Source organism: Hypoxylon fragiforme, assembly GCF_022984875.1.
Source record: "Hypoxylon fragiforme strain CBS 206.31 chromosome Unknown GGS25scaffold_4, whole genome shotgun sequence".
Taxonomy (NCBI): Eukaryota; Fungi; Ascomycota; class Sordariomycetes; order Xylariales; family Hypoxylaceae; genus Hypoxylon; species Hypoxylon fragiforme.
In genome coordinates, this window is record NW_026054759.1 from 1436453 (window position 1) to 1458969 (window position 22517).

Consider the following 22517-nt stretch of genomic DNA (forward strand, 5'->3'; position numbering starts at 1 on the left):
TCCGATTTTTTTCTTCTTTTCCTTCTCTTATCTGCCCCTACACTAGACGTACGCTAGACTAAGTTGGGGAAAAGTTCTTCGCTGCCTAATTTGGGTATCATGTTCTTTTTTTAACTTGGCACGAAGTCTGTTGACTTCAGAACCCTATCGATCACTTTAATAACTGATAGGTACCTGGGCAGGTTTTATTAAGTGACCTATCCACTGTATTGGCTTTTTTTGCATGGGCATTAATTGTTGCTAAGCCAATCTAATAACCTAATAACGGCTAGTCATACGGCTCGTAAATACCAGTCCCCAATAGCCTATGTTTAACAAGAGCGCCAGCCCTACGAAAGGACAAGGTTTGTACCAGGGAGTGCCAGCTGTGGAGAACGTGTCTCGCCGCTTTTAGTGGAATAAAGTGATACTATGGTACATAACTTGGAAATTCGGGCAAATTGAGCACAAAGTCCGTCGACTGGTAAATTTGTTGGAACATGGACATGTATGTACATACATTTGTTCTGTCCATAACTAATTCCATTAGTTACCTACCCTACCTACCCTACCTACCCTAGGTAGGGTAGTCTACAATATAGTTAACCCCTCTTTCCCATAAACCCCTAACTTACATAGTACCCTCATAACCTCAAAGTACAAAGTATATACACTAGGAAACGTCAATGACCTATCCATGGATCGATCGGCCGCTACCTCTTACCTTCAAGTTCTTCAATGCTCCTCTTTGCCTTCAATATTCTCTCTGCACTGACAGCTCTAGTTCTCACTCCCACGCAACACAGCGCACATGTACCTAGTTAGTGGTTAACGAACAACATGTACCCGGTACATCTGCACACACAACCAATGTCAACCATACTGCAGACAGGTCGAACAGGTCCTGACTGCAGATATGTACTGACTGGCTGCAGGCACTGACTGACACTTACACCCTCTACTCGCACCCCACTCCCCCCGGACGAGGTTACAGCGAAAGAGCGGAACATGCAATCAAGCACAAGCAGGCCCTCCTCGCATTTCCATGCCTGTTCAAAAGCTGTGTATCCATGCTCGCAGAATAGATACGTATCTACGTATGTACGTACAGATGTACCTATGTAGGTATGTACATGGTACCAGGCTCAAGCTACACATCCATGCATGATGTAGGTATTGACTTTCAACTGTACCCAGGTACGCAGGCACCCAAGTAACCCCGGCCCAGGCTAAGGCCAAGCAAGTCCCTTCCTCGAAGAATGGATGGGGGCTCACACGCAGTCCATCTCGAACACAGCTTCCTTAGCTGAGAGAAGGTCTTCTATATATTAAATCATCCCTCCCGCTTCTCAACCTTGCTTTATTCAAGTGTCCCACCAAGTTACCAGCCAGATCGGTAGTGTTTGTTAAGTTCTCAGGTAATCAATCGACTGTCTACTACTATATTATATATAGTATCAGATATCCGTTTCAACACTCTGCTTATTACTTTGTTCGTCTTATACACACATATACATCCACATCCACATCCACATCCACATCCACATCCACATACACACACACACACCTAGAGACTACATCGTCGAGTCGACGACAACATTGCTATGTACGGAATGTCTCACAACCCATATTCATATGCTGCAGCTCCGGCTCCGAGGCAGTACTCAGCACATGGAACCAGCAGCGCCTTCTCTAGCTCCGCCAACCCTGACGAGGATTGGACCAAGATCTCCGACCTTGCTGAGCGCCGGAGGATACAGAACCGCATTGCCCAGCGTAACTACCGTATGTTGCGCCTCACTACATCCCCCCCTTCATTGACCCAATGTTCCTAACGGTAGCTATAGGCAAGAAGCTCAAGAGACGTTTGGAAGACCTAGAGAGACGCGCCGGCTCTTCCGATGACGCGTCCTCTCCTACGGGGAGTGAGAAGCAATCCCCAACTGCTAGCCGGAATACCAAAAAGACTAGTTCATCCAAAACGCAAAAGTCGGCGGCTCCTCAAAAGCCCGTACAGCCGCCCCAGTTCACGCCACCCATGACCAATGACGATGAAGCTCTATTTGCTCACGGATACGATCCCCGGGAGCGCTCTCACACACCACCATCATATATTGGATATTCAACCTATCCCCCGCCCGACGAGATGATTCTAGCTCCTTACGGATCAACCCAAACCTATCATCACCCGATGACGACTGCTGAGGGCTACTCTAACTATATGGCAACGACCGTTCCTTGCACTCTGCCGTCCATGACGCATTTCAACGACGCCATTAAGAGGGAAGCATACCCGGCAGAGGAATCGGTGCCCCCCTACATGAGCTACGGCTATGTGTCTGGGTTAGACGTTAACGCATCAAATTCGTACGACCAGTCGAACCCTCATGTGAGTCATGTGCGCGCTTACCCTCGCCGAGATCCACGTAGCTGATCGGTGTTGCTAGACTCCGCCGCTTTCACATTCATATGAACACTCAGCAAACTGCTCCGAGTCTGGTTATGACTACCCGACGACGCCATTGTCTATGCCCGGGTCTCCCGGCATCGGACACCCGCGGCCATAGTTCACGAGGATGAGGGATAACAAGGGGGAAAATAAAGCCTTTCCAAAATAAACATGAAATAACGCATGGACGAGGCGAATGGGATCACGTGTGGTCGGGTTATGCTTCATTGTAGGGAGGGAGGCGCAAGATACCTTGCATCATGACGAAGGGCTCGTCTTTTTTGGTGCATACGATGGAAATACGGGATACTTGGGTTAAAGCGTCGGTGTTGTTTGATGAACCTTTCATATATACCTTGCCCCTTTAGATGATGCGTGTACGGCTCTCCCGAGCTGGTTTAGTTGACATTACGGGTATACCGGAAATTGAGACGTCGTTTCGGAATTAGAGATAATCCTCATATCCGCGCGTTGACAGAATTAAATGGAGTTTTGACAATGTTGGGTGTTTCTGTGCCGCGAGATGACATGTTCACCCTCGGTGATAATTCCGAGTCTTTCCGCGTGATGCCGCACTTTCGAAATGAAGAATGTTGTCGTATAAATTTATTGGGTGGACCATGTAACTCACGGCGGAGGATGATATTCTGTAGTACCTATGACCGATCGATTATTCACAACCATTGACTGACCTCAGGATCATCCCCTTTAGCAAACTTTTGGTCAAGAACCATGGAAGGTATGCGAAAACGTGCGGCGCAATTTGTCGGTCGAAGGGGGTACTATTGGTGAGGCGCAATCGGAACCGATACGAAGGATGGGGCGTTCATTGTGGACAATACGATTATCGGAGAAGATTTCGATTTCCGTTTCCGTTTCCACTCTGCCGCTCTTGAATCCTATTAGGTTTAGGGCTTGCATATTTTCCGTTCATCTACGGATTTCAACGTTCGCATGGCAATGCTCAACTTCAACTTGAACCTTGAATGTTGACACTGCCATGTGCAGTACTAGTATGCCATGTGCCATGTGCCATTTGCCATGTGCCATTTGCCATGTGTATGTTGAGAGTGGGAGAGTGGGAGAGTGGCTTGTAAAAGCTAATCAAGCCACGCCGCCCGCCGCATTCAATTGATAGATAACTAGCACCGAGTTTAATATTAGCGGCACGTGTTGACAACTACACTACACAGCTCAGAGCTACATACTAATTACATAATTATAATATAAGGTTATTAGCATATGTATATTCTACTATGTAGGAGCTAAGTTAGTAGTTACATGCTATTACATGGAATGTAAGTATTAACCTCCAGGTGTCCACGGGTCCTTCCCTCTCCCCTCCTTTCCCCCACAACTATAAATCATACTAATAACTACGTAGTAATACTTTTATCCCTTATCCACCCAGAAATCAACTCAAAATCTTACACAACCTGTACACAACTTGTACACAACCTGCTTTCAACATCAACACTACCCAGATGTAGGTTAGGTACCCTAGGACCTAGGTAGTACATCTAAGCTTCTGCACTGACCTCGTCTTCCTTCATCCGTCTTCTTATTTTTGGCCTTAACCCTCGAGCGTCCAACTATACAAGCTCACGTTTTCTTTCTCGGCTTTTTTTTCCTTTTCGTTTTCCTTTAGTTTAAATTGGCATATTATTCTGGTCTCTTCATTCAAGCAAGGCTTTAGTACTACACTAACAACTTCAAGGGTTCCGATCGCCATTTTTGTTACGAATCTATTTGTGCCGGCGCCTTCCCCTGAGGAAACTAGTGGTATTGAAAGATATATATATATATTTCTAGTCCAGCTTGTCATGCCGACGGGCGAACCTAAATTCTACCTCTTTGGAGGGCTAAAGTGAGTGGTCGTCCAAAGTTGTCATTTGCTAGTTATGTGCTCATACTCTCAACAAAAGACCATGGAACGAGCAAGCGTGGTCTTCATCAGATGATCAGGTACGGGGTGGTAAGAGTGAGAGCTACCTAATTCATTCGGCTGACTCAAGCGTTGCCTCATTCCGTGGCCACCTGGACATCACAGCCCTTGGTGGCGCCGGCTTCGCATCTCAGCGATCTGTGGACCCACAGTCTTGGGATCTATTCGACTACGGAGGGATTCGTCTTGGCGTGACGGAAAGCGATGGCAAGAAGTACACCCTCGTCCTCAAAGACGAGGCTCCTCTGAAACGCCCGGACGGTAGGCAAGAGAGTAGCATCAGCTGGGAGTATGACTTCGTGCCTAGCGGCACCGAAGTAGTTGCCTCCTGGGAAGACTTTAAGCCCAGGTTTCGAGGTAAGCCGAAAGACGACGCTGGTCCCTTACGCCTGGATCGTATTAAAACTATAAGCCTCATGATGCGAAGGTTCGTAACATACCCGCATGATAGTCCCTATGTTTCGCACTGCTAAATTCCGACAGTTTCTTCGGTGAACAGCAAGGCCCTTTCAAGCTTGGTCTTCGGTATATCGCAGCAATCAACTTTGAGGACAAATCGGAAAATTAGCAAGAAACCGGAGTCCACCTTAAAGGTTTAGTCCGTCATAACAGGGAGGTATATAGAAACTTGGATAGGTTTCTAATGGGTCCCACGACAACTGAATTCGGCGAGTGGTTCAACTCGCTTTTGAACATTTACAGTGGTGCGTATCTATACAAGTTAGATCTTACGAATCCGAAAGAATAGGTTTTCGAAACGAGATGTGTGACGTGTTGATAGTGATTCCATCAACTAGTAACAGCCGAGTCGATAATTTGATGAGGATGTATACCCCTTACTCTTCACTTACCGAGATGGTGTCTTTAGGACTCCTCAAGCAAGCACGTGGGAAATGAACCCGCCAAGTACTCGCCCAGGTAAGTAGTTTAGAATCATCACAGTTCCATCTAAGAGGGCCGGAATTACGAGTACAATATAGTTCCCCGAGTCTTATTTGTCCTACTTACGGGGTCCAGCCACCGGAGGCTCGTTTTGGCTGAAAGGCTATCCTCTATAGAGGTGAAATACCAAGTTACCACTAGACCACTAGCTGCGTACTTAGAGGTAAGTATCGGGCTACTATTGGAATTGTTCAAAAGATGGGACAACGTGAATTTCTACCACTAAGTGTCTGGCTCGTTAACTGAGCCAAGACATGGTGTATACACGACGCCAAGGTAGTTCATCAAGGCAACCTTAGAAATAGATATTAACCGCCTACTGAGCAGAGCTGAAATGATAGAGCTGTCTATAGACAGGTCTTGGTCTCTTCGCTAACAAAATCAAAAAGGGTTGACTATGAGCAATAGGAGTAACTTTTCCATTAGGTATCTCCCATTTCCCACTGAGTAGGCTCGATAATCTACCCTGAGTCACACGGCAAATGATACTGTGGCCATATTTGCTTCTAGGCAAATGTGAATAGGCATTAAAACCATAAATCCAACAATATAAGTCACTATAGCCCCAAAAAGAATTTGCCTACGCCGGTAGGCGATTGCTAACCACACCCTGTCCACCCACCAGATAAGTTGACCTGAGCAGTATCAAGATGGTAGTCTTTGAAGGTCATAGGACTCGGGCAGAATGCTACCTTTATGTCCTCAACAGCAGCAGATGGCAGCAGCGTGAGGGTGTGGATCTAAGGTACTTCTCCTCGTCGTGAGATGCCGTGGACTTGGATTTAGACAGCCAAAGGCTACTACTGCCTAACTGAAAGATTACACACCACACATCTCACAGCTTAACTCTTATACCAAGAGTTCATGGTGGCTAAGGCTAACGAAGCGGCTGCTGTATTTCAAGTTCAAGAGAATGGCAATTAAAGGTTTACCAGCGGTCCTCGAGTTGAGCGACTACCTACCTACCTACCCAGGTAGCGAGTATCGGCCCATTCGCTAAAAATTAGGTACGGACTGGATATGCGTAAGCACCACCCGGCTGTCGCCGAATGAGAAAGCCCCAAGCTCTCCCACCGCTCCGTCACTGCATGGGTAACACGGCATGGACGAAGCTGACAGGTCGGGGTTGCAAATGGGACCCAACGCAAGACTTGAGATCTGGGATTCGTCATGTGAGAAGCGGAGGGTATATCCGCGCTATATATGCGTGCATACAGGAACATATGCTCCCTCTCTACGATGGATAAAAGAGACAGAGAGAGAGATAGAGAGACATACACACACACACACACACACAGTCGATCAAGCTGCATTTTGGTTTATTCTTCACTACTCGGAACTTGACTCATTCAAGCCTTCTCTTCTTATTGTCCCTCCCTGCTTACCTTGGCCGAAACATACCTCTCTCTGTACATATTTTTGCACCGAGATAGATACCTGCCTACTCGCCTACCTAGGTAAACTCACTTTTCACTTGGGAAGTCCCCATACCAGAGACCAAAATGTGACAGCTCAGTTTTCCTTTATATGCCCTACCTACCTAGAGGTACGGTATATGAGTAAGACTAGGCCTTGCCACCGAAGAGAAAAGAAAAACATCCCCATGCAGGTTACGTTTGTAAGAATGCAAGTAAGCTTGCCTGCACCGAGCGGCCAAGTACTTACCTAGAGATGGGTTCGTGAGGGGGAAGGGGGGGGTTCGGGCTGCGGCAAGCTACCTCGAAGGAGAATTACTTGCAGGGTACCTAGGTAGGTAGGTAGGTTATCTATCGTAGGATAGGTACCCTACCCAGCCTTTTCAAGGTCCCGAGTAGAGGGGTTTCTTATATGCATACCTACTTACTTGCCTGCCTATATATCTACTCACATGACATAACGTTACTATGCATTCTGAAGCGGTCAGCATGGGGGGAAGAAACAACCGGAGATAAACCATTTGCTTTCATGGTTTCTTTCCCGCCTCTGAACCCCTGAAAGTACCAGTGGTAGATTGATAATCCTGCATAGCATCGTGTTCAACAATGTATATATTCATTCGCTCTTCCAGGCATGGTGTGGTAATGACCAGTCTTCTATCCCAGCATAAACCTCGAATCCTCGTAAAATAGGCCTCAAGGAAAGCTCCATGTGAGTTGCCTATACCCAAAACACCTCCCCACCAAAAAGAAAAGGGGGGCTGATGAAAAGAAGGACACGTATAAGGCAGGCCAAGGCAGTTGTTTTGATTATATACTAGGATGGTATATAGTAAACCTGCAGAATACGAGATATGCGCAGGCGAAGTTATGAACTCTTGCCCTATCACTGCTCTATGATCCCCGAAAAGCGCCAGCCATTGAACCCCGACCTGCCCATTCTACCAGTGAGGATTAAAACCGCAAGCCTATTTTCCCCTAAACGCCCTGAGATTTTCACATCAGATCACACCGCTAATATGTGTGTATTGCACAAGCCCCTTGCGTGGTGATACAATAGCTAAGTCGAATATATAGCGAGATGGCGACACTGGTAGAATGATTGCAATGGAAAAGAAAAAGGGGCAAAGACAAAGGCAAACTACACGTAGTTGGTGATCGTCAAAATCGTCAACACATGACCTCCGCTACTTGAAATACGCGATGCTAATCCTGTTTCATCATGCAAACGTATGCGAATTGTGTGAGATGGCAAATGAGCCCTGACCTTCCTATGCTTGGTGCGAGATCAGCTTATATATCATAGGCTGGCGCTGAGACATAGCCTTAGGCGACGCCTGGGCTGGTGATAGAGGATTTTGGTTCCATTACGAGTTCAGGGCTGGCCGATCTGTCATGCTCGGTTTCACTCTCGCTCACTGAGACTTAAATGATTAGTGATTGCGGTTACTACGGTGTCAGGAAGAATAGTATAGTGTGGCCCAAGTTCTTTGGATCCGCTGTCAATAAGTAAGACCAGAGAGGCTGGTAGGTGCCTGTGTTGTGCAAAAAACAATTAGACGGTAACTGGAAAGGTATACTCACTACTTTCATAGCCAGTGTCAGTGTCAATACCCATGCCTACAACGCCACGAGTTACCACCAGACATCGTTCGACCATTTGGTGCCTGATTTCTGGCTCAAGCCCACAATCCTTGCCGGTCCAAATCCGTAGTGTACCGGAAAGTCGTTCAAGTGTATCTGCGCATGCCTCGGCGGCAAACTCGTGGCTAGCTAATCTGTCCATCAATTTGAAGGTGGCGGTGTAGCCAAGCAATCCCATGTCGCTGAGAGGGTGAATCTGATCGATTACACCATAGATACCAACCGGTTCCTCGGGAGGAGAAAACTTTTGAAGATGTGCAATGGCCATTGCACAAAGGAGGGAGGTCCGCATTTCGGTCGTCATAATGAGTGAAGGTGGCAGATCCTTGATTGGGGTCGACGGGATGGATGGGGTAGAAGGTGTTCCGCGACCAGAACTACCCGCAGAGCCGTTGGATGAGAGGACCGGTGTGACAGGTCCAATAGCTTGCAAAGCGGCCATGATATTCATGTTGCGTTTCTCCTCGAATAAGAGTGCTCGTGCAACTAGAGCACGATTTTGGGCGATTGATCCGATGGGGGCGGTCCTGATGGCTAAAGACACATCATCTTCGACTTGCTGAGTCTTGTCCGCCTCATCATCCTCTCGGATAAGTAGACTGTTCGTAAGAGCACCTTGTAACATCATATTCGACCACCAAGCCGCAACTGCGTCCATAGGTGATCGGACTGCCAAATCATCCACTACCGTGTCCATACCATCGGTAATGCCGATCGCATTGTACTCAGTCCGACGGTTCCAAGCAAGATTGTGGGCTCTCTGGACAATGCTTGGGTTTAAGACAACGTCACAGTCTTGTTCAAGCAAGGCAGCTAGATGGTCGGGTAGCTCATCATCTGATTGTTCGTGTCCACCACGACGGAGCTGTGTGAGGAGTCTATGAAGTTGTTTGGCCTCATTCCACTTCGCCCTGGCCAACTTGGAGGCAAATGTATCAAATATGCCAAGTTGAATACCAGAAAGACCAACTTCCCATAAGAGGACACGAATGTGAAGTGCTTTGAGCATTAGTCGCTGTGGAGTGGCGGGGAGAGTCCCCGAAGCGAGCAAAGTCAACGTTAATCGGCTCTTACTGATTTCGACATCTCCCCCGGCTAGCTGGGCATCTAGAGCGATTGTCCATGCCTTGACACGGGCAATTTCCTGATCTTGGGTGAGGCCGGTTATGGATTGATAGCCGTTGATCCCAATAGAATTCCGTAGACTCAATTTTAGGGTTTTCAGACAAAGCGCAGCAGCCTCAAGGAAGAAGTTGTGACGGGGAACCCAGACTGTTTGTATGGCTGTGAGCCAGGCCTGGCGACGTACATGAATGGGTGACGCCAAGGACGGCACTGCTCTTAAGGACGCAGTTTTTTGTTCTTTAGAGCCCTCCATGCTTTGAGCCCTACGTTCCGCAAGTGAAAGAACAACGGCCCACCATATACTGCAAAGCAGCAGCACGATCTTGAACGAGTATAATACTTGTGCGCTCTGCACGTGGTATCCCATGAAATTTATGCTCAGCGATGATATGATAAATCTGAGGAGCTGTACAGGAAGGGCGAAAAGGCCGCGACCCTCAGGTGTCTCGTTGCTCTGTTCATTCTCCCGCACCGACTCTAGAAGCATTAATCCAGCTAGGGAGCCGACCATCAACTTGCCGAAGTAAGGACCGGCATTTTGCCAACCCCTGGCCTGTATATGATGCTGCTGTTGTTGGATCTGTTGTTGACGTAGTAGAGCAGGGCTACCTCCGTAAGGTTGTTGGGGAACTGAATAGGGCTGACTTGCCGATAACTGGGCAGCCAGAATTCGCTTCATGTCATCCGGTACTTGGATCATCCCCTGGGGATCGGACCGGCCAGGCGTGCCCATCGTCGAGTTCGCGAAACCATTGGGCTCTTGTGAGTATTGTATTGGCGTAGACTGTATAGGTGTGGACGGAGGGCCTTGTTGCAAAGGACTCATTGTGCCGTTCATCGCACCCGCCATAAAAAGCTTTTCGAAGGCCGCTATTCGTTGCTGCATGGCCGAATTTTCGTCGATGAGGCGTATGTTCCTCTTCTCTAGATGCCGGATATACTCAGTAGCCTTGCTTAGAACCTGTACAAAGTTTAGCCACGCTGGACTTTCAAATACTTGCAAGAGAAACTGACCGTTGCTTTATTTAGTTTATGTGCTGGCGTTAAGCCGTGTAGTTCCTCCCTATCTCCCGTCGTATCCTCTCCTCTCGCACTCTTCGACATGATGCGTAAACTTGGCACGCTATCTCGAAGAGCTGCGATTTTATCGTTGAGATTGGTGCGGTATCTCTTCTCGATCATATTATGAGCTGTCTTTTTGACGGGTTGATGACCCTCCAGCTCGTCGTCGTCGTCATCGTCAATCTCGGCCGACGATTTTCGTTTGCGACAATTTGACTTGGACGACAGGCTTTGATCTTCAGGAGAGGATATCGAAGACGACTTGTACACTGGGCCGACCGAGTCTGGGCTTGCTTCGCTCTTAGGAGAACGATAGTGAAGTTGCGCGGGCATAGCGATATTTTGCAGTTTTAGCCGTTGTTCGTCAGAGAGACCTCCCGCTGCTGTGCCATTCGGACGGACCTGTAGGGCGCCGGTGGCTCCCATTGGGCCTGCTGTTGGGAGTGGGTTTGACGGGGTGGTAGCGATGGACGACGGTACGACTGCAGCGGATTGCTGCCGAGGCAGCGGCGGTTGGGAGGAGGTGAGGCCATGATCCAGTTCAGACTGCTGCTCTATGTTCCAGTCATCTTGGTAAAATGCATTGGTATCGTATGTGTCGTAAGGAGGCGTGTCCTGAAAGGTCCAATTAGGGTCGGTGTAGAATTGCTGGTTAGTATTGCCGGAGCTGGTCAATGTGCTATCTCCGTTGTTCGGGTTGTTATTGTTATTATCTTGATAATACGGGTCATTCGGATCGTCAAGACCGAAGAGGTCGGTAGGATCTTGCTGGTCGGTCATAATGACGGTGGTGCTTGCGCTGGCGCTTGCGCTTGTGCTGGTACGATCATGAGATGCAAGTATGGTTCGACATCAGCAGGCACCACCACAAGTTTCTTCAGCCGCTCTCGTCCGAGTTAAGACAAGGGAAAGGAGAGGGGTTCGCATAAGGCGGAAACTGACTAGGGGTACTCAGTCGTGAATGATCTGATCGTACGCCTGGAATAGTATAGTGCCAGTATGATATCTACAGATGAATAGAAAATTTGGATTTGGATTGAATCGGATTGGTTGGATTAAATTTGGATTGGTTGGGGGCTGGGAATTGGGCTCACGCAATCTGATCTTGAGGGTAAGGTATATAAGGACTGGATGGGGCCAGTGATGGAAAAAAGGTTGTGGTTAGAGAAGAGTTGATCGCTCTCCTCGGGTTTGAAGTTCTGGGGGGGGGGGAATTATTGAAACAGAGCGCGAGTAAGGGAAATTTGCTAGGTAAAAGGTAACTAGTGGGCAGTCTGGCATCAAAAGACGGAAAAGCCTGCTACGCGATGCCAAGAAGAAAGACCCCGTAAAATATTCAAGTACTACCTAGTAGGTAGGAATAAAAGATGGGGGGGGGGGGGGGGTGTTTATTTTTTGAGGGGGGAAAGAGTGGCGGGAGAAGGGAAAAAAGTATACCATGTCAACGGTATCATGGATTGTATGTATTGTGCATAGTACAATACATAGTACATATTGATAGTACTGTAATAGAGGGCAATTCAATGTTTAATGTTAGATAACTAGACGTTATGTTCCAAGGGTACCTAGTATGTAGTTAAACTTGAAGACGTCAATTTCAATGTTGCTCAATGCATACAACAAGTGTACTAAGGCACTCATTCACTCATTCACTCACTCACTCACTCACTCACTCACCCATATGTGCACTCATTCAGTCATTCAGTCATTCATTCATTCATTCAATTCACTCACTCATGTATTACTCACTTACTCCTCTCCCTCGGTTCCTCCCTTATGCTTTATTTATTAATTATCTTCATCATTATATCTCCCTCTCAGTCCACTTCACTCATGTCGACAGGCACTTTGTCGTATATGCCCTATACGCATAACAATATTTAAAGATATCATAGATTTGCTCACCCGATATCCTGGGTTCGATAGGACGGGAATTGTTAACGAGCCACGCGAAAATCCCAATTAATAGTGTGTACGAAAGAAAATCCAAAAATAAATTGGGGGAATTTCTCGATTGAGGCTTGAGGAAATCATACGATGCAAGAACAGGGTCCCTACCTAGTAGTACGTACCACTAAGAAGCTAAAAGGCAAGATAGGCAAAGCTGATCGGGGTTAATCGAGACACTCGGACCTCCATGCGACCTTTTTCCCTACTGGATCTTTGTCCCAGCTGTCTGGGCCGTTCTTATTGGGAGAAAGGACCTGAAAGGTAGATGGGAAATGATGGGTCTAGCCACTGATATTTCGCCGCTCCAGCCACATCACTATGTACTTTACATACATACATACACCTCTCTGCCTCCTCTCTGGAGTCTCTGCCTCTCTAGTATATACTATATATATATATACACACGGGCTTGCTTCGGGTGGCTGCCTACAGGTGCTAGAGATATATCAATATTTGATTAATTGTCTGAACAGTCTGAATTTCTAGTACAACTGCAAATCAAGTTCTCACTCAATAATTATTCAATTATTTCAACCCGACCGACCCGCTCTGTCCGACCTAGTCAACTACCTAGTAGGTACTAGTATATCTATCTGTTCAGCTTCTGTCTTGGGTATTACATACTCATAACGCGAGTCGGATAGGCCATATACGACCTCGGATTCGTTACGTACATACTTACATAGTACCAGCACCTTTACCTACCTATCTATGTACCTATATATCGGTATTTTGTATGCTAATCTTACCTAGTAGTGATTGTCATATTGATCTACATCATACAGTACCCGATGTATGTATGTAGAATATGTATAGGCATCCCTGTCCATAATAATATAGTCGGGGCCCGGAGTACCTAATATACCTATGTAAGCTTTCAAGTACATACGATTACTAGGTACGTATACATTGTTTTTGATGGGAGATATCTACCTATGCTATGTAGGTAGGTCAAAAATAATGTGGAAAGTCTACGGGGAGCTTAGTAGCAGATAGATATTATATAGTAGTTGGCCTGAGAATAAAAGGATGATTTGGCTATAGCCCAGTCTACAATGGAGATTCAACCATACTTGGTATATTACCTCCTCCAAAGGGGCCACCAAAGGGCTTCAAATTGTATAAAAAAAAACTATGAACAAGTATAATAGGATCCATCCAAGCCGGATAATTTCCCCTATCTTGTTCAGGTTTTGAAAATAGAAATCCCACATGAGACGCCAGGATATAATAAGCCCAGACCCAGATAACCTCGGGAAGACCCGTTAACCTTACACTGTAAGCTTGTAAAGAAAAGCATACAGATCACAATATCGTCTACCATATTTCATCACTATTCTTCACCATCTCCATGGTTGGTGTTTTGGGTTGCAGTTGCTTCATCCTCTTTCGATCTGCCTTCGTAACTAGCGATGGTGTAACCGGGATTACAGGCGAGAAAGGCTGGTATGGGGTATAAGGCACTGGCGCGCCGGTCCAAGGCGTTCGAAGTCCCGAAGGTGACAGGGGAGCCCTTTCGAATGTGGTTTGCTTGGTGGTTTGCGCAGAGGGAGAGCTGAGCGCGGGTTCATACGCACGTAGCGGGAGAGCACCGCCAGTCCGGACTGCCGATGGTGCGTTTGGCCGCGAGAAAGATTTGTCTGTTCGAGGTGAACTTGGGACTTGGAACGTCGACCCGGGCTTCGGTGATGTTGGCAGAGACGGAAAACGGGTTACGCTCGGTTTCGGGGACGAGGGTAAGCCGACAAGAGGTGTTGTGGATTGTTCCGAAGCAGCCGAGGTGGGATCGGGCTCCGTGTACTGAGAGTTACCACGCAAATGACCTAATCGCTCGTCGATGCTTTGCGTGCTCTCCGGGGAGAAATCAGGTGGGGTAATAGGAGCTATAGAGGGGCGCTTGCTTGCCCGTGCATATGGAGCCTGATCAGTAGGGACCGGGGGCGGAGATGCTGGCGCGTAATGTCGAGGAGGAATCGCACTCATTTCTTCTCCCTCATAACGTGGAAATGTGCCAGACATTGGTGTCATGATCGGCGACGAAATGCTGATGGCCTTCGAATTCTTCTTCCGAGGAGACTTGAAAGCGGATAAGAGGGAGGACGTCCGAGATTGGTGCTTCTCTTCTCCTGGCTGCGCCGCAAGATCAAGATTCGCAGGCTTGTTCTTGCCCCTCTTTAGGATGCCCTGCTTTGGAGGCTGCGATTGCGAGATTGGTGGAGGCGGTTGATCCAGAGTTACGCCTGCCTCCTTTGCGGCCTCTTGCTCCATTACGAGCCTGTACATCTCCTCTAGTTGCTGTTGCGCCATCTCGCGATCTGCTGCAACGACTCGCGGATCGACCAAGGGGTTGATTCCGAGAGTGCTTGTAGAATGCAAAGAAGGAACAATGTAAAGACTTGCCGAGCCTTCTGGTCCTCCTGGACTTACTGGGCTTAAAGGGGTTAGAGGTGTTGGGTACGAGAAATTCTTGACAGGCGATTTGGGCGGATCAAGACCGGGTTGATATTGATTTTGGGCGCCGGCTGGCACGGGCGGTGGATATGGAAGTTGATACGGGTATTGACTTTCCTGGTCTTCCTGTCCGGCTGAGAGATGTTCGCGACGTTTCTTCGCTAGGAGAAGAAGGATAGCGGCGACTAAAATGAGAGAGAGAGCATATGATCCGACTATGCCACCAATCTGCGCAGGAAGATATTTTGTATTCCGAAGGGCTCCAGCTGAAAGGGAAGGACCGTCTTCAGGAGGCGGTGATGGGGCGAAGTAGTTGCTTTGGAGGTCTTGTATTACGGTGGCAGAGCAGAAAGGAGTGAAAGTCAAGGAGAACAGAAATAGTACAGAGTGAAGCGAAGAAGGCCTTCTATAAAAACTGGGTTGCATTGTGTGTGGCACAGATCTTCTTGAGGAATACTGTATCCCAACTCCTTAGTCAAACCTCCTGAGGATTCAATCGAAACACATCCTGACATGAATCTGACAAGATCAAACGCAAATGTTGGGAGGACAAAGGGTATATAGCGGCTGGTGATGTTCGGTAGTGTGTCGAAGTGGACCAAAATCTGCGATTCCAACAAGCGAAAATTGACCAAAATTGGCGCTTTGGGTGTGAACTGGCCTCTCACTCGCCAGAAACTTGGCTTCGTGCATAATAGCCCCCAGGGAAAGCGCCCAGTGAGAAGGGTAGGTTGCCATATTGACATTTGCTAAATGCAGTTGTTAATGAGATTCGTCAATTTTGGTTGGATAAGGGTAACATAGAGAGAACAGGGGAACAGGGGAACAGGGGATTTAAGCGCCGACGAATTGAACTTGGAACTTGATTGGCCCTGGAGTTGCACAACATCACCTACCCCGCCGTGAACACCTTTGGCCCCCCCCTTGTTCCCCTGCAGGTCACCCTGCCTCTGCTCACCTCGCCCCCGATTGGCGAGTGGGTATGTACTATTGAATTCGTAATATTGATAAGAGAGCGATGATATAAGACGCTGACCATTTCCCTTTTGAACCTGTCACATAACCCTCGAGGAATACTAAGTTGGTTTTTATCATTATCATTATTATTATGCCGTCAAGTTGAAATAATTACGCGAAGTCCATGTGATTGATGAAGAGTGCCTATACTATCCATGGATGCAGATGTAGTAGGCTAACCGGTTAGATACATACTAATTACATGCATACATATGTAGTATGTATCATTGATTCATCAATGTTGTAAGCTTATAAGCTTAACTCAAGGTTAACTATAACTCAAGGTAACTATCCTTGGATAGAAACTGGTGGCCAATGATTGGTAGGCAACATACACTAGGGTGGGGGAGAAGCTAGTCACCTGACATGGCGCTTGCCAGGCATCTAAGTCGGCCCTTAAACCCATCCGACCAAAATACCCGTCGCGTCTCCATCCAGTCCATCGGACTCCATCCTCTCTACACGGTACTACTATGTATAGACATAGTATGTAGTAGCCTCCAAACAAATTGAACCTCTAATCACGTACATATGTAACATTTAACTTTGAAGTTACTACATGTATGTACCTACGTACCCTTACGTACTCCTACTATACCTATTACTCTAACCTCAGCATCTACTCTCATGATTGTGTCTTACTCTACATGATCTAACCTCCTGATGAGTGTCACCTCTCAGTCATGTCCGGCTCTAATACCGATGATTTGTTCAAATCGTTGAACAAAGCCCAATCTCGCGCAGTCAGCTCCCGCGCTTCCACCGTCGCCATACTAGCAGGGCCAGGGAGCGGCAAGACCCATACTCTTACCTCTCGAGTCGTTTGGCTTGTCAACCATGTCGGCATCCCACCGTGCGACATTATCGTCGCAACTTTTACCGTCAAGGCCTCCAACGAGATGAAATTGCGCATTGGTCAGGCACTTGGAGATGGCCGAGAAAAGAAGATTGTACTAGGCACTTTTCACAGCATTGCTCGCCGATATCTGGCTACATACGGTCGTCATATTGGCCTGGACCCCAAATTTGGTATCGCCGACGACTCAGATTCAAGGGGTATTATCAAACGTATCTCCAAGAGGCTGGGCTCACCAATTGAGCCTGGTGTTGTTCGCGCTTGGATCAGCAAACGCAAAGCTAAAGGAACGTCGGACGAGCAGACTGTCAAGGCAAAAAATGGGAAGGACCTACAATCCAAAACACTAGAAGAGTGTTACCAAGAGTACCAGGCCCATCTAGATCGATCCAATTTGCTTGACTACGACGATCTGCTTATTCGTTGTGTTGAACTCCTTCGCAAATATCCCCGCTGCGTCCAGCACATACAAACTGTGCTAATTGACGAGTATCAAGATACAAATGGAGTCCAATATGACCTGATGAAGCTTTTTGCTCAAGAGAACAGGCGGATCACCATTGTGGGAGACCCAGATCAAAGTATATACGGTTGGCGATCGGCAGAAATAAGAAATCTCCATCGCCTGCTCCGTGATTTTCCTGGGACGGACGAGATCTCGCTGGAGGAAAATTACAGATCATCGAGTTCAATACTCGATGTATCTTTGAAAGTTATCGAACAAGATCCCGAGAGATACAAAAAGGTCTTACTACCTGTCCATAAGAAAGGCACTAGGCCAGTCCTTCGTATGCTCAAGCACTCTACAGCCGAGGCAGAGTGGGTTGTCTCGGAGATCAAGCGAGTTAGACTCATGTCTGGAAATATGATTAGGGCTGATGACATTGCGATCTTGCTCCGGTCTGCCTCGTTGTCAAGACATATCGAATCTGCCCTGGGGAGAGAGGGGGTACCATATAAGATGGTCGGTACGTAGTCTACTATTCGCGCCTATCTACTATTAATATTGATGCCCCTCAGGTGGTTTCAAATTTTACGAGCGAGCTGAGATCAAAACCATTCTGGATTATTTACGGGTCATTCACCAGCCCACAAATAACGATGCCCTCGCGCGCATTATCAACGTCCCGAAGCGAGGAATTGGCGACGTAACAGTTGCGTCCCTCCTGGAAGAGGCTGAACGAAATTCCATGAGTCTGTGGGGACTACTGAACAAACATTGCCGGGGCGAACGACAAGCGAAGACGACCATCAGGAAACAGAGTGAACAGAGAATCAGTGGGGGCCTATTGAGGCTGATCACTCAGCTACAAAGCCGTTTAAGACCAAAAGAGGGAACACCCGTTGATTTGCTCGACATTATCAACCAATTGCTTAATGATCTACAATTCGAGAAGTATCTAGAGGAGACTCATGGCCCAGAGTATGAGTCGAGATGGGCGAACGTACAAGAATTTGCAAATCTTGTTGCTGAGTTTGTGCACCACGATAAACCCGAGGACGAGATACTCCCAATCCTTGACAACACCCAGCCCAAACCAGACGACGATGCGCTCGCTCGGTTCTTGGCGAATGTCGCGTTAGCATCTGACAAGCAGACTGATGACAAAAGCAAGGAGGAAAAGTCTCAAGTTACGCTCTCTACAATACACGCAGCTAAGGGGTTGGAGTGGCCCGTCGTATTTGTGCCGGCAGTCTACAAAGGGTCCATACCACATATACGGTCTGATGATGATAGCGAGGAGCGACGCCTCCTTTACGTAGCGATGACCAGAGCTCAAGCCCTGCTTTATCTAAGTTGCCCCAAGTACACCTCTAGTGGTGGCAAAGAAGCTGTTTGTATTTCCCCTTTTATCGAAAAACTCTCATCCTCAAATTTCCTCAAGAAAGGGCCATCTCTCGATCGGCCAGTCATGTCAGAAATAGCTAGGATCTTAGGAAGAGACCTACCCTCGGAAAACGCCATCTATAAAGACATGCCAATGATGGCAGCCATGGAGGACAATCGCTTCCCAATTGATCCGAACCAGGCTGAAGCAGATTCATCGAGTGTCATAAATAGCTATAGCAGCTATAATCAGCATCCTGGGCCACACAAGCGACAGAAACTTCACCATCTTGACCCTCAGACTGCTGACAAATCAATCAACGAATGGGCTACTCCTCCTTCAACCACAATGCAGAGGTCCGCTTCTTTTACTGTGCCCCATCCCTCACCGCAACCAGGCTTCACTACAGCCGGGGCTCACTATGCGAACGCCACAGCTGCTGAGGCGGCCAGAGATGTCACAACACCCCATCGGGCAGCGGGGACGAAAAGACCTCCACCTAACAGAGCCCCATCCCAGAGAAGCCTCATAGGGTATGGATATGGCGTGACAAACCATGACAAATCTAAACAGATTGATGACGTTACGCCCCTGATACCTTCCAATTTGACGCGATCGGTCAGCTACACTCCCCGCCCCTACAACCTAGCGCAGGGCAATGGACGAGAGGCAGAATCCCGGCAGTTACTCCCTTCAGGCAACGATACCCTTCAAGCACAACAACGCCCTGCCGTCAAGCCTGAGTTTGGAGATCACAAGCTAGGATCTGCAAAATTTTCGACTAGGCCAGCCACTACTCGTCAAGCAGTAGAAAAGAAGCCGCCGCCGCCGCCACAGTCAAAGCAATACGCCTGCTTCTCGAGTTCACCGACCAAAATAAAACCAGAAGAGGAAGAAGAAGAGGCAGAGAAGGAGAATGAAGTGCCGCTAGAGGAGCAGGTGCGTCCCGCGAAGAGCTTCCACGCCACGACTGTAGACTGCGGTCCAAAAGTGGGCTGGAGAGGGGGAGGAGGTATTCGAAGGCCGGCGTCTCTGGGCCGGAGCAGTATTACGCCCATGGACCGTTTGAAGAGGCCTTTTAAGCCCTTGACTGTCAAGCGAGAAAGGTGATAGGAGGATATGCCAAATACTACCACGAATTTGAGTAGCAGCCCTTAGATAAATAATGACTATATTTAGTCTATATATATATAAGACATCAAGCAGATATACCTTCCCTCAGTATGTCATTCTTATTCTTATTTTTCGTATACTGAAACATCGCTCTGCCTCCACAATTCTTCGGTATAATTTTCCGAATCAATGTTCTATCATTGTATCATGAACCGTAGGTGATCATTCCCACTCTTCGTATCTCTCCGTTTCAGCGGTTGAACACCTTGGTTCCAAACTTCCACACCTCATCGACGACGAGTTCGACACCATTCGCGCTGCGCTTCTCTGATAGAACAACCAAATCCGCATCAGCGCCATCATCAAGACAGCCCTTAATGCCCTGCAATCCTAGCATTGCAGCTGGCGTGGACGTGACGGCTTTCAAGGCCTGCGGTACACTGGCGCCAGACCAATTGAGGAAGTTAGACACGCATTCGATGAGCGTTATTGAGCTAATAAACCAGTTAGCTTCATTACCTATTGTATACTTAGCTGTTGATTGGTGCTCACCTTCCAGCAATTCTGTCGGTGCCCTCCAAGATCAGCTTGTTGCCCTTTTTTAGAATGTGGCTCGTGTCTTCGCCGTTGGTCCATTGGTAAGCGCCGTCTGGCAGGCCTACTAGGTGCATAGAATCCGTGACGAGAATGAAGCCATCGGGATGTGCGTTAAAGGCTATCTTGATTGTTGTGGGATGCAGGTGCTCTCCGTCCGCGATGATGCCGAAATAAGGGCGAGGCAAACTTTCTGCCATGCCTAGAACACCAAAGATGCCGGGGTTTCGATGGTGCAGCGGTCTCATGGCGTTGAAGAGGTGTGTGATCATCGTTGCGCCTGCTCCAACGGCCGCTGACGCCTCTTCATATGTTGCTTCGGAATGTCCTATCGAGTAAATAATACCCCGGCTCGTAATTTCTGGAATGAGCTTCGTCATTTGGCCACATTCCGGCGCAGCAGTGATCATCTTTATTGGCGTGGGGTAAAGTGTGCTGTCAGAGCTGAGGTTTGACGCACCATAGCAGTCCACCAAGTCAGCAAAGCTTTCGGCTTCCCGTAGCACATCCACGTTGTGAACTCCGTTCTTGGTCGGGCTTAGGAACGGTCCTTCGCAGTGTGCACCTAGTGATTCGGCGCCATCTTCTGCGATCTGCAAGTATCCAGAGGGGGCTAGATGTGGCAATGTTCGTTTGTAGAGCTCGCTTCGCTGACTTGTGATGGTAGGTACATACGCTGTAACGCCAGTTTTGACCAGTTGCTTGTTTAATTCCTTGACTTTCTTGGCATACACGGCAGGCTCAAGTAATGTAGAAAAGTTGAAGCCAAAGGCTCCATTCAGTTGACACTCAATGAGACCCGGCGATAGGATGCGTCCGCCGAGATTGATAACCTCATCGGGGAGTATAAAATTATCGTAAAATGCAGCTTGGCTCCTGATGATTTTCCCAGTGACTGAATTAACCCAGAGATCCTTATCAACCAACTCGGTACCCTTCAAGATGCGACAGTTGGTAAACTTGGTGATGCCATTCCGACCATCTGCTGGTATGGACTTGGGTGAAGATGATAGGGAGTGAGGCATGGTAATAAGTCTGAGAGTGATTATCAAAGTACAAAACACAAAATACTATTTAGATATGTAGTCTATTATGTTTTATCGAGTAGCAGGACATGTGCCCCTTTTGCAAGTAGCCGGACCTCCATAAACTAGATAGACCAGGAATTGGAAATTGGGTTGTAGGCTTATTTATTTATGATATCACAACACAGGGGGGCCGCTGACGCTGAACTGTGGCCAATCTGAGATCGGTATTTCGGCGTAGCAATAGACAGAACCTGTCAGAAAGCAGCATTACTGATAGGTCTTGACAGGGCCGATGTCAGTGGAGCCAGTCGAATGCCAGTCTTGCAACTGTCACAGATTAACACACGCAGCTTTGTGAGTGGATGGATGTGTCAATGTGAAAAGTACACCAATGATAAAGGCATGTGACTAAGAGGACTGGTCAGCAAGCTTTGGGCAAATCTAGGCCATAGGATCGTGAGGGTTGGTTACTGAGCGAGACCTGTGGCAACCGAATCGGCGAGACACTGAGATACTGAGACGCTTCAGAGAGTGTCTTCCGAGGTAATGGGGTTAGTAGCTACACACTGGTAGCTACACTGGTATCATGCTGCATGGGTTGATGCTGGTGCTCGTTATCGGAGATGTGTGACCATCCATTGCAAAAAAGGTAAGAAAAATATTGGATCGTGAAAATCTCCTTAGGAATTGGTTTTGGTAAAGAATGGTGTAAAAGTAACGTTGCGAGAAGTTGAAAGGTTTACCTAGGGGTACCTAGGTTATTTTTCTTGATGTTCAAGTTTTTTTTTTTTTTTTTAGTTTTTTTTTTGTTCTCTTTTTTTGGGGGGGTTTGAAGGGGGGATGAGGGGGGTTCGTTAGAGGCGATCCTTCCCCAGATGTTCTGCGACTTGGGACTCCCAACATTAGGTAGGTGCTTAGTGCCTACATCCATCCATGATGGATACTAGTACTACACTATGTACTGCCCAGGGTACCTAGGGTAGGTAGTAATCAATACCTAGCCACTACCTACATATCTTATCCGAGCATCCACATCCACGGATGTTACCTACACATGCACCTACCAGTCTGGCAGTCTCACCTACTAACTTCACTACATACTATCATTGATGTAGTAT

At 47.6% G+C, this 22517-nt stretch overlaps 6 protein-coding genes across 6 annotated transcripts; 3 read left to right on the forward strand and 3 right to left on the reverse strand.

Annotated features, from left to right (window-relative positions):
• Positions 1-1592: 1592 nt before the first annotated feature.
• On the forward strand, positions 1593-3150 carry GGS25DRAFT_530784 (uncharacterized protein; the record flags this gene model as incomplete). The annotated part of the gene is made up of 3 exons (XM_049265424.1): positions 1593-1764; positions 1827-2368; positions 2427-3150. 3 exons carry the CDS (start codon positions 1593-1595, stop codon positions 2544-2546), a joined length of 834 nt encoding a protein of 277 aa, XP_049117683.1. The 3' UTR covers positions 2547-3150.
• Positions 3151-4004: 854 nt separating this feature from the next.
• Positions 4005-5679, forward strand: GGS25DRAFT_229566 (NADH:ubiquinone oxidoreductase complex I intermediate-associated protein 30). Its single transcript, XM_049257010.1, has 3 exons — positions 4005-4295; positions 4354-4800; positions 4857-5679. Exons 1-3 carry the CDS (start codon positions 4252-4254, stop codon positions 4939-4941), a joined length of 576 nt encoding a protein of 191 aa, XP_049117684.1. The 5' UTR covers positions 4005-4251; the 3' UTR covers positions 4942-5679.
• A 2377-nt stretch (positions 5680-8056) lies between these two features.
• On the reverse strand, positions 8057-10894 carry GGS25DRAFT_513893 (uncharacterized protein; the record flags this gene model as incomplete). Its single annotated transcript, XM_049262930.1, has 3 exons — positions 8057-8154; positions 8315-10460; positions 10514-10894. The coding sequence occupies 3 exons, from the start codon at positions 10892-10894 to the stop codon at positions 8057-8059; spliced, it is 2625 nt and encodes an 874-aa protein (XP_049117685.1).
• Positions 10895-13490: 2596 nt separating this feature from the next.
• On the reverse strand, positions 13491-15773 carry GGS25DRAFT_229785 (uncharacterized protein). The gene has a single exon (XM_049257011.1). The coding sequence runs from the start codon at positions 15386-15388 to the stop codon at positions 13829-13831; it is 1560 nt and encodes a 519-aa protein (XP_049117686.1). The 5' UTR covers positions 15389-15773; the 3' UTR covers positions 13491-13828.
• A 592-nt stretch (positions 15774-16365) lies between these two features.
• GGS25DRAFT_229894 (UvrD-helicase-domain-containing protein) lies at positions 16366-19286 on the forward strand. The gene is made up of 4 exons (XM_049257013.1): positions 16366-16540; positions 16661-17803; positions 17856-18481; positions 18997-19286. The coding sequence occupies exons 2-4, from the start codon at positions 16663-16665 to the stop codon at positions 19105-19107; spliced, it is 1878 nt and encodes a 625-aa protein (XP_049117687.1). The 5' UTR covers positions 16366-16540; positions 16661-16662; the 3' UTR covers positions 19108-19286.
• A 741-nt stretch (positions 19287-20027) lies between these two features.
• On the reverse strand, positions 20028-21396 carry GGS25DRAFT_513896 (carbohydrate esterase family 9 protein; the record flags this gene model as incomplete). The annotated part of the gene is made up of 2 exons (XM_049262931.1): positions 20028-20271; positions 20330-21396. The coding sequence occupies 2 exons, from the start codon at positions 21394-21396 to the stop codon at positions 20028-20030; spliced, it is 1311 nt and encodes a 436-aa protein (XP_049117688.1).
• Positions 21397-22517: the final 1121 nt, after the last annotated feature.